Source organism: Crassostrea angulata, chromosome 2 (genome assembly GCF_025612915.1).
Source record: "Crassostrea angulata isolate pt1a10 chromosome 2, ASM2561291v2, whole genome shotgun sequence".
NCBI classification, from domain to species: Eukaryota; Metazoa; Mollusca; class Bivalvia; order Ostreida; family Ostreidae; genus Magallana; species Magallana angulata.
The window spans coordinates 31457416-31469953 of record NC_069112.1 but is presented as its reverse complement, the minus strand read 5'-3'; the positions used below and the strand labels follow the sequence as shown (position 1 = coordinate 31469953).

General features: G+C 30.9%; 1 protein-coding gene across 7 annotated transcripts; it reads right to left on the bottom strand.

Annotated features, from left to right (window-relative positions):
- Positions 1 to 9267, bottom strand: LOC128173275 (uncharacterized). Of its 7 annotated transcripts, none has more exons than XR_008242463.1 (7): positions 9136 to 9267; positions 6843 to 6928; positions 6262 to 6471; positions 3555 to 4953; positions 1661 to 1828; positions 1270 to 1343; positions 1 to 951 (listed from the first exon to the last, which is right to left on the bottom strand). XR_008242463.1 is itself a non-coding variant. In XM_052838992.1 (4 exons), exons 2-4 carry the CDS (start codon positions 6904 to 6906, stop codon positions 4115 to 4117), a joined length of 1113 nt encoding a protein of 370 aa, XP_052694952.1. In that variant the 5' UTR covers positions 6907 to 6928; positions 8597 to 8752; the 3' UTR covers positions 3492 to 4114. The 7 variants fall into 7 exon arrangements, 1 of the variants encoding a protein (XP_052694952.1); XR_008242464.1 differs by lacking the exon at positions 9136 to 9267 and adding an exon at positions 8759 to 8872; XR_008242465.1 differs by lacking the exon at positions 9136 to 9267 and adding an exon at positions 8525 to 8752.
- Between the last annotated feature and the right edge of the window lie 3271 nt (positions 9268 to 12538).

Below are 12538 nucleotides of genomic sequence, written 5' to 3'. Positions count from 1 at the left end.
TTCTTTGAGCTAAAGTTCTTTTACTAAAAAAAATCAAAATAATCTTAAATCAATGTACACACTCAATCGAGATAAAAAAAATAATATTCAAAAGTCAGAGAATAATGTGTTCGTCTTTAATAAACTTTCTGTGCAGAACAATTCCAATCTTTTCGACGCAGTCAGCTGGTACGTGTGTTCTTGGTTCTAGGATGACTTCGTTAAATCTTGATGCAAATCTCCATGCCTCTGATGAACGATTTATGTGTTTCCCTCGTACAGTCTCGTCAGTAAGATCTATCACAGTAACGTCATGATAGTTTTTCAGCTTCGTAATGTTGATACGCACTACCTCCCGAACGCGAGTAGATTCATTAGTAATGCCTCCAAGGCATTGTAAATCAACAAGTGTTTTGCAGCAGGATATGAACCGTGATGTAACTCCCTTACTCCCTCTTTCAACGTGCTTCCTCAGACTTGTTCTTGACCAGATATCTTTGGGATAAAGCCCTTGCCGGTGGGTTTCGTGAAAACGTTGTAACCTATATACATATTCGTCTTTTTCGACATCTGCATTATCGCAACTTTCGTCTGGTTGTGGTGCCTCTACTGGTGTTCCAATTTCGTTTTTATTTAAACCAAATTCTTCTTCAACTTGGTTGCTGGATAAAACAACCTCCTCGTTCAAACAATAAGACGTCGTACCACTTGAATCAGCGGAACCTGTTGCATTTTCCCGGCTTTTGTCTAGTTGTGATATCTCTTGCGCTTTTTCAATTTCGCTTCCATGTACAACAATATCTTCTTTAATTTGATTTCTAGATAAACCAACCTTCTTCTTGTTAATAAAAAAAGATGTACTACTTGAATCGGCGGAACCTGTTGTGATATCAATTCCTCTTTTATTCGTCTTTCGAGAACTGGATCTTAGCTTCTTACGTTGATGAAGTTGTTCATCATCATGTTGAGGGCCTAAAACAAATAACTGACAATCTTTTAGCTTAAATTTGATGAGAATGCTACTAGAATAACATTTTATATATATATATATATATATATATATATATATATATATATATATATATATATATATATATATATATATATATATATATATAAAACTCTGGAAGGAATGCAATAACTGATTGAACCTGCTATGACATCATCTAAATATAGTTTTAACATATATTGTAAACAACTATTGATCAGTTTAGTTTATTCGGAACAAAATTTATATCCTGATGTGTTACTCTTTTGGTCTTTTTTTATCCTGATATTTGTGATACAGACCTTTCCGCTTTCTCGTTAGTGGAATAGAATTATGTTTGTCGTTCTGTGCTGTCGTAGAAAAAAGTCCAAGCAATCTAAAATTATCATAAATCCAGGAATAGTACAAGTGTGACAATAGCTGATAATAAGGTTGGTCGGAAAAATATCGTTTAGATGATTTTTTGAAATAAAACTAACCACACTAATCTCGCTTCTCTCTCTCTCTTTTTCTCTCTCTTTCTCTCTCTTTCTCTAACTCTTTCTATCTCAAGCTCCCAACAAAGGTAACTAATTAACTAACTAACAAACTAAGTAACTAACTCTTCTCTCTGTCTTTCTCTCTCTCTCTCTTTCTCTCTGTCTCTCTCTCTTTCTTTCTCTCTCTCTCTCTTTCTCTCTCTCTCTCTCTTACCTTTTTTCTTGGTTTTTCGCAATAGCGGTGGCCCGATCAGTTCTAGCCTTATATCTCTCAGCCCTCTTTGCTTTCTGTTCTTGCTTTTTATCTGCACATTCATTGCAATCTTTTATGGTAAACTCGGCGATCCACTTGGGCACGTGGGACATTTTAAACTGTAACTAACTGAAGAAAGAAATATATGAATTAAGATAGCTGAAAAATGTCATCCATTATAACCTTTATTTTTTGCACACTTTCTTTTTTCCCCTCAAAGATGTGTTGGAAGTCGGTACTGGAAATATGCCACTCGTTAAATACTCCAATAGATTTGTTTCAATGATAGGTGACAGGTAGCATGGTTATTTAGTCGAAATTTTAGAAGTTCAATTGAAAAATAGCTGAATATACAATATCGGTTTTTTTAATCAATTGATATTTTAATATAATGGCAACTTATCAAATCGCGATTTATGCAAAACGGTCAATGTTTTATGTTCACCTAAAGATCTCATACTTTTTACCGAAATCTATATTTTTAAGATGTTTTTAAATAAATGCATACATCCTTATCTTTTGCTTTTTCATTTTTTGAAACACAGACGATGCAAATGTCTTTTAATTTTTATGCGTTACATGATCAGAATATATTGTTAAAGGATAGAAAATACGAAATTTCTTGCCTTTACAGACTTTAGTTGTAATGTAAACATGATCTTAAAAATAGACGAGTATCCAGCATAACATCGCTTAATTCTAAATATTTTAATAAAGGCAAAGCAGACACGATGTAAACGGCCTTTCTTATTTATCGAATATATGATTAAGTGTGCATTTTCTGAAAGCCGTTCTGAAAAATCATTTTTGGGAGTTGATTTTTAATCAACTCTCCTATGCAGTCACTCGGACAAACCGAGAGTGAAACAGTGTTTGGACCTCAGCACAAATCATTGCTCCTGACAAGACTTAGTTCTTGAAAATAATTGATTAATTCGATGTAATGTATGCTAAAGCATTGTTTTTCAAGGAAACTTATTTACAAATACCTTAAAAATAGTCAGATTTTAAATGTTACGAACAATTTAAATATTTTTTGTAGTCGTATATATTCCTACGCCAGAGTTCAATATAGTGTCGTCCAACTCGACGCTCGGCTGTCTCCGTAAACCCTTGTCGGAGATTTACGGTGTCAGCCGAGCGTTTGGTTGAACGAGACTAGAGTTCAATATTGCTTGGATCCATACAATTTTCGAGAAATATTTCTACCACTGATACATAGTTTGATTGAATTAATTTTATCTTTAAATATTATTTAACATGATTCACATGGAGGTTTCTCGACATTCTAATCGAAAAAGTTCAAAAATTCATTTTATAAAAAATATGCGTAATTCAAATTAGAAACTACGTATACATGTACTTGTCATGCAAAATAACATATCATTGATTTTAAAATAAATAAACATCGACAAAATCAACTCCCGCCAGTTCTTCAGTACTTTGATTAAAATACGGTGCCGAGGAATGAACATAGCGAGCTAAGGGGGGGGGGGGGGGTTGAAGAATGCTAAATGTGGCAATACAAATCGAACAAAAGAATGTTCAAAATATCAATGATGAACAAATATGCTAAAGTTTTAACTAATGAATACTAAGTCGCACGCGAGTTGAGATAGAATATTTTGTAGTAAGCTATGATATTTTTTCTATTCTTACGTACCTATACTATGCTTACAATATTACTTCTGTCAATCATCATTTTAAAAGAAGGAACCGTTGAAATTTAAACATTAAATATGATATGATATTGATAAATAAAGAAGAAAGTACAAAACGTTGACAAGTGAAAGCAAGCAAAACAAAACGTTTATTATAAATAGATTTTACACATTTGAATTAAACATATACTCACGACTTGCAGAGAAAACGGAATAGACTATATCCACACACTTACTGATAAAGTTCCTCGTTAAAAGACACAATAACAGTGAAAAAACTATTTCATCTCAAGTTCTGGGAATTCAAAATGAAACTGCAAGACGTTCTGGGAATTCAAAATGAAACTGCAAAATTACACATCATCTTTTTAAGAAAGGAAAGTGAAAGTAGGCTCGTTTGAATAAAAAAAAATCTATCACAAGCTCTTTGTTTCTACATATCATTCAAATTATTTAACTGTTATGGATTATCTTTCAGAATCACACCTGTATATGATTACAACAACTCAAGTGTTTTATTTAATATCTGCCATGCTAATTTTCATCTATTCTGATCATATTATGTGCTAGTTAGATTATTCTATATCAGTCATAACCTATATGCCCTAATGCTTAGGAAATCGAAGATCAAATAAAAAAACCAATCAAATTAAAAATTAGATTTGATATCTAATGTGTAACACTTTTTAATACACAATCTCAAATAAAAAAAAATGTAAAAATATATAAAATGATAAAGTGACAAAAAAAACAGTTAAAGAGTAATGTGTTCATCTTTAGTAAATGTTCTGTGTTGAACAAATCCAATTCTTTCGACACAGTCTGCAGGGACATGCGATCTTGGGGCCAACACGACTTCCTCAAATTTCTCGGCATATTCCCACGGTTTGGAGTTTCGCTCAATGTGCTCCTTCCTTACATTTTCGTCAGTCAATTTTATGATTGTGACATCTTCAAAATCTTTTAGTTTCGTAATATTGATGCGCACCACTTCACGCACGCGCGAAGATTCATTTGTGAGACCAATCAATCGATTCAAACCATTCATGGTTTCACAGCAGGAAATGAACCGAGAGCAAGTGCCCTTGCTTCCGTTTTTAACGTGTTCTTCTAGGGTTATTCTTGAAGAAATAAGTTTTGGACGAAGACCTTCATTGTGCGGTTCATTGAAGCGTAGCAACCTATAAACGTATTCATTTCTCAGCATTTCATCATTTTCGGATCTTGTGCTTGCGCCTGATTCTGATTCCGTTCTTTCAAAGTTATATTCAGTAGACCTCTCATATAATACGATACCATCTTCCTCTTCGTTGTTGGAAAAATATTCATCTTCATTGTCATCATGAAGAGATGTACTTTTAAAATTTGCAGACACACCAATTTCCTTTTCAAAGGTGCTGATTTGATTAGACACTTCCGCGTCATTGCTTTCTTCTGTGACAGAAGTTAAATCAAAAGTAGATTCTTCCTCTGTAACTTGAGAGACGGCTTCTATCTCATTTGCATCTTTTTTGTTGTCGTTTTGACTGTTATCTACGTCTGGAGAACTAGATACCATCTTCTTATGTTTTCCCTCAGGTTCATCATCTGAACCTTAAAAAGTGTATTTAAACTTGCTTATATCACTAATAATGTTATCAATAGACACACACGTTTTATGAAAGTATATTTAGATTTTCCAGTGTCTTTGCCTGTGATAACACTACGTATCGGTTTTGTACTATAAAACTCATAACTACAAATGACACCAAATTGAGGCGCCAGTGGAGTTTTCTTATTTATATATAAATATTTAATGGTACGATGGCTTAAATTTATATATATATAAGTAATAAGGAATCTTCTTTGAATATTATGAGGTGATAATTTCGGTCGGGGCGTGATCAAATCTATCATAAAGCCCGACAATTTCGGTCGAGGCGTGATCAAGTTTATCATATAGCGCGAAGGCTTTATGATATATTTGATCACGCCCCGACCCAATTATCACCTCATAATACTCAAAGAATGATTCCTTATTCCTTAAATCTTGCAGACACACCATGTAACAGGCTTTGTTTCAGATAAAAATTTTATGAGTATACACGTATGTACATTGTATGCCTTCAATAAAGTACTTCGCGTATGTCGGACATATTATATTTCATAGCATATGTTTGAATATTGTGCGATTTTCTGATAGCATTAATAGATAATGTACAACTGTAACTGTTATAATTTATTTACTACTTTTTAATAGCATTATTCAATGATCCTTATTGGTTCAATCTTATTGATGTATGATTGGATGAAAACTAACCGCTTCGATATCCTTATTTTGTTCCAGTAACATAGACATATGTACATTGATATAAAAACCGCAAAAAACTGATTTCAAAAATTTGTAACGGTTTCCATGGTAACATTTTAAAAGTAATTGTTTCTCCATCAATTTTCTGAAAGAATTAAATAATTGAAAATAGGACAAAGGCTTTATGTCTTTGATAGTTTAAATTAGTGCGCAAAACCTTCTAATATAGCTTCAAAGTAGGCAAGTTTTGCTACTTTTCCATCTTAAGCCTCAATTACTATGACAACGGTTACCCCTAGCAACCAACTTTAAGTGGTTTTTTGCGTTTTACACCTAGATGTGTCCATGTATGAAATATAAGAAAAATTGGTGACTATGCGTGGCCAGACCCTTTTATAAATCTTTGATTCTTACATAGAATTGATCTTAAAGTTTATACATCTTTGCCTTTTAGATGTCTTTTTTTGTATTTGGTTGCGTCATTCCGCTACACTGTTCAATTAAAGTTATTTTATATCAACGATTTCCTTTCTTCATTTGTTTTTGAAAAACAAAAATCTTCGTTTTCATTGCAATCTGTCTGATGAACAATTTTAGTAGAAAACCATTACCTGTACTAAGTCGAATATAGTTTTCCACTTCATTGCTTTCTTCTTTAAGAGAAGTTAATTCGCATGAAGATTCCTCTTCTCTAATTTCAGAGCTTAATTCTGTTTCATTTGTCTCTGGTTTCTTCTCTTTTCCACTGTCATCTGCATTTGGAGAACTTGATCGCAGCTTCTTATGTTTACTGTTAGGTTCATCAACTTCATCATCAGATCCTATAACATATGTATTAAAGCTCAATATTTTATTAATAATAAAGACACCATCCAATTACAGAAAGTGTTATGCATGTGTCCTGTAGATATACATTTATGTTATTAAGAACTGTTTCGGTATAAATGTTTTGATAATTCTTTTTAATTCATTAATCTTTTGATAGCTGTTACGATATTTTGTAGAACTGTTGAATTAACGACATTATTTATGATTTCCGGTATAAGTTCTATCTTTTTTTTAATTCTTTTTTTAAACTATAAAATTTGCCGCAATTTTTTTTTTAATGACATACCATTTTTATAAAAAAAACATATAGCATAAATATGCTGGAAAAAGGTTTTGTAATTTGAAAATTAATTACTAAACTTACCTCTCCGCTTTCTGCTAGATAGTCTTTCAAAGTCAACACACTTAGTTCCATCCTCCTGCTCCATCGTTGTCGAAATGCCTTAAATCCTGAAATTTAAAATGAATTTGTACATTCATTTAAAACCAGCGCATTTCAGGTGGGAACAATTCTTTTCTTCGCGTTTAAGTAAATTAAAGGACACGTTTATAGATTTTTAAACAAGTCAACTGTTGACAACTAGTAGGAAATCCAAAGGTTATACAAATTTTTAAACCAAAGTACAATGCGTAGCACACTGATGAAAAAGTTTTAAGGTCAATTTTTTCATTGATACGTCGATCAAAAGAAAATTATTATATTCATTTCTTATCATTTCAAATCATAAAATTCAAAGTGGCATTGATCAAAAATGTATATACATGTGTTAAATAACCATGCAAGAAGACGCGATCGTGGACCAAACTACAAGTTGATATGTCGACAAAAATACATGTAGTATGTATAAGCGTCTATTGTAAACGTTGTAGTAACTAGATAACCAGTGAGGTATATTTAAATGGTATATCTGCCGCTTGGAATGCGCCGAAGGAGTTGATGCACTACTCATAGCTTTGCTTTACGATGATTATTCTGATGACCGATCATGTACGTGTGTAATTTAAAACTCATCGTTACCATATTTGAAAAGCAGTGTCACCGTGAAAGTGTATAGGCCTATATGTCCGTTATAATCATTCATGGAATTGAAACAGCCAGCATAGCAGTAAATGTTGATTGATCACAAGGAAAAGAAATCGTGAGAAGACGATTTATTTTCTATTGAGTGAATTAAATAATGTGTATTGATTATATTTAAAGGTTAAACTTTTAATTTGTGTTATATTTATAAAGTTGTATTTTGTTTGCAGACAATTAAACAGACACAACGTAACATTTTGTCGACAAATTTATTTTTGGAAATTCCCGTTTTATAAATAGTATTAAACAATATCAGCTGAGAAAAGTAGATCTGGCCTAAAATTTATTGATGCAGGTATCTAAACAAATTTTCGACCAATCAGAAGTGCCAATATTTTATCAAACTAATAAATATCAAATGATAACCGTATCTTTATAACAAATAAATAGGTTTCATTTTGCACGTGAAAAAAAAAGGGCATAGTATAGGTTTAACGGGCGCATTTTCTGAAAACCATCGGGAAGTTTAAAAACCCAGTTATTTATAGAACAGATTAACCAAATACAAGGCATAAGTTTAATCGATACAAAGAATAAAGCTATTCCGCAACACAGCTTTTTTTTTTAAATCAATAACACTCTTGTACTATAAACTAAATGCAGTTTATATTTTAAAAACCCGCATTTTGAAAAAAAAAAACAAATATGAAATAATTTGTAGTAAAAACTGTAGCATATTTATTATTTGGGCTTGTTTTACATATGTAGAAAGATTATAAATTAAAAATAAATGCAACTGTTTTAATCTTATTTTAGTACAATCTCATAAAAGATTACAGATCATTTATCTCTGTCTTGAATTGTATTTATTTAAAGTTTACATCTTAATATTCCATAAAACATACATCTAACATTAACCTAAAACGTTTCACCGGCTTAAAAACCGAAAATGATACATAAACATGAAACTACTTAACTTAACCTTTATTCTTAATGTGAAAATGTAAGTATGAAAAATAACATACCGAATAACCTTTAAAATATAGAAAATACATCAGAGCCACGGAAATTGAATGTATGCACAGTAAATTATTTACCGAATTAAAGGTAATTCCACATTCCTAAAGAGCATTACATAAAATCCGATAATAAAGTTTAGCTGATGTTTATGGTGGTACAAGAACATACAATATAACACTTGATCCTAAAATGTTTTCAGCGTTTGTGTGCTAATCTCTAGAATCAACAATTCATGTTACCCAGTATTGAATATCACCAGCCAAGAAATGATATCAGGAAGAAAGTTTCCATTTATATACGTAGTTGTGCAATCACAGCTATTTAAAGAGCGCATTTTCTGAAAACCACTGCAGCAATATCTTATTTATATCCAACATTGTCATTAAACAAATCAATATGTACACAAAACAACAGATTGTTTTAAATCATAATTACAGTAAAACATTTTCGAATTTTGTGATTCTCGTTATAAATGATCAACATTGCCTTACATTTTAAAACCTTGAAATCAATCGATACTTTATAATATTTCATGAATTCCATATACCTTAATTACCCAAATATGTCATTAAAACAATAAATGTAAATCTTGAAATAAAAAAAATCATCAACATACCTTTTTGATTTAGATGAAATGAAAACGTATACGGACTATATGTTGTCAATTACCCCAGTTACATCTATCTAATTTAAAAAATGTGTTTTCATAAGAAACTAAAGTGAAAGTAAATGTCACTTAGATAGAAACACGTTATTATACTTATTTGTTTAATCTCTGATTAGTATTCCGGTTACATGTATTCAATTAAATTAAAAGCATTTCATGAGAAAAGAAAGTGAAAATGAAATAACTTCATACGGGATCATTGTCATTTTTTAAAAAAACTACTAACAAAAGTCTTTTTTTCACAATGAATGCTCTTTTATCGAGACAGCTTGTTTTATCTCGCCTTTGAAGATTTACCTTTTTGATTATGGCATTCGATCCATATCAGAACCAAATTCTCTAACTTTAATACATTTATCTATCATGTACTAAATAGATATAAATTGGGGGGGGGGGGGGGGGGGAATCAGAGTGAAAAAGGATTTTCCGAGATATTTTATTTAAAAAAGTATTTATTAGCAGTTATTTAATAATGAAGATTGCATAAAGGTCTAAAGGAACGAACACATTTATAAAATAAAAAAGTGAATACTACAAATATCAGTAAAAATGGAAAGAAGTATTTAATCATCATGAATACAAAAATCAATGAAAATAAACTCTATACCGTATATATATTTTGGTTTTGGGCGATCTCAGTTGTGTCCGTATGAGGCATCCGGCAGATTTTACTATTTGCGCACATATAACGCTTCGCACTACTACTATGTAAATCTTCAATTAATAGTATTATAACTAAGGAACATTATTTTGATGTATTTAAGACTTAAACATTTATACAGTTACATGATGATTTAAATTATGTTTTGTTTATCTTCACATGCGTACAAAATTTTGTTTGGTGTACACTTCTAAACGTAAAAGTAATTCGTCCCTTACTATTTCGAAAAGCAATAAAAAAAGCGCGATTTATCCTTTTTAATGCATGTTGTACTTTTGGCATAACATACAGTCATTTGATGCATATCTGTTACAATTTTATGCTATGCAATGGCATGCAATTTTTATCATATGCTTAGAGATTTCAATACCATGCTATGAGATTTGTATGCTGTGCTATGAGAAATTGAAATAAAGCGCTTAATGATATGGTATGCTTTGTTATGATATGCTATGAGATTTAAACAAAAACGTCTCCTTACACAGTTTCAAACATTTCGAAGTAAACTGATAAGAAGCCAAAGTTTTCCACTACATTTATTCTTTTAAATAAAAGCATTTTACACCGAGTGAAAATCATGCTGTATGCTATTATATGTTATGTTATGGAATGATATGAGGAATGAGAATCTATGACATTGTATGCGATGTAATGAGATTTCAATGCTATGCCATGAGATTCCATTGCTTTAATATGCTATTTTTTATGTTATAAAATAGCAGCTCTAACTGACTGTAGAAACAGTTCGTGCTCACAACTAATATCATATGACGATTATTCCTTTAAATGGAATACTTGTTTTTATAAATGGTTTTATAGATTAAAAGCAAAAGGGGTCGGGGACAACTCTTCAAGAACAGAACAAGTTAACTGATTAAGACACGTTCGGCTTTTACATAGTGATACATAATGATACTTAACATAGACGTTATGCCCCAGTATACTATGTATTAAGTCCATACATATCTTTTTTGCACCTGATTTCATTAAAATTTTTGCTATTATGGGCCGGATACCTTAAAAATTCATTAGTTGTTGAAAATGCTATTTGAGAAAAAAAAGTACGTTTGTAAACCACTTAAAACCTTTTAAGCATTTCGGTTGAATTTTATACAGTTTTATACGTTGTAATTCCTTACGTGTATAGGTGTGGACAGGGTAATATGTATAGCAAATACAAACATTGGGCTCAATAAAAAACTGCATTTTAAGAAGGATTTGATTTAGAATTAAATTTATGTACGCTTAAAAGCTATGTAGAAACGGTAGTACATTTGATTTAAGCATACCATCACCAAGTGATAAAACATAGCTAGATTCTTTGTGTGAACATGTAAAATAAAATATTTTACATATTTATTAACATACCTTTATGGTGTAAATGAAATAGATTGACGGACGTTCTGCTATAAGTAATCACAGTCAATAAAAAACTGCATTTTCAGAAGGATTTGTTTTAGAATTAGATTTATGTACGCTTAAAAGTTATGTAGAAACGGTAGTACATTTGACTTAAACATACCATCAATAAGTGATAAAGCATAGCTAGATTCTTTGTGTGAAAATGTAATTCTAGACAGAAACAAAGAATCTTTAAAAAATGGAACATTTATCAAAATAAGCGGCACGATTGTTTATATTTACACAATAATACGTATAAGGGGTTATTTTAACAGTCCTAGAAAACAACACACACAATGCCAAATACGTGGGTACATTTGACAACATCAACTAAGCAATAAATGAATAGTTTACGATATTTCATCATTTTAATACACTTTAGATATTGTAATATGTCATTAAGATTATTATATGTAATAAATGGAAATATTGAAGTAAAATATTTATTAACATACCTTTATGGTGTAAATGAAATAGATTGACGGACTATCTGCTATAAGTAATCACAGTTGTCAAAAGAATAAAATACCTCTAATGAAAAACAAAAGAGAAATTTTTTTTTATTTTGATAAGAACAGTATCAAATAATACATGTTTTGGTGATTTGATGTTAACACACAGTGTTAAAAATCATTGTCAATTTTTAAAAAAAAGTGCAAACAGTTTACTGTACAATAAACGTATCCTATCAAGACAGCTTTCTGTAGAAATTGAACAGTTTTACTTTTTTTGTTAATTATTTGAAAGCAGTTTCTGAATTCGTTGTATGAACAAATATCCTGTAGTAAAATCAAATTAATATATATTAATATGACTTTGTCAAATATGACGAGTAAGTTTTTCACTTACCTATATGATTAAAAATGGAACATCCTTTACTAATATTTTCTACCCGGAGAATCGTTTAGATCATTAATTATTTTCTTATATTAATTTTTATTGAAATTATTTTTTGCGGAAGTAAAACACGAAAACAAACCACATCATAGCTTTTTTGGCAGTTGTTTTAAAGTTTTTTCATAAGCAGTGTCCATTACACCGCTGTTCTATACTGATATTCAGCAATAATATCTCCTAGGGTCTCTGTAACTTGCCAACAAAGTATTTGTCCGTGAATGTCCACTTTTTAAGCTTTTGTACAATATAAAAGAAAACCTGCGTGCTCAACATGCTTGTTTTAGAGACGCTACTATGACTTAAAGAAAGGCAGTGAGAACAGAGAAAAAAGATAAACAAAACTTACAATAGTTAACTAGGCTCATAGTAATGACTGAGAGATATGCTGCTAAG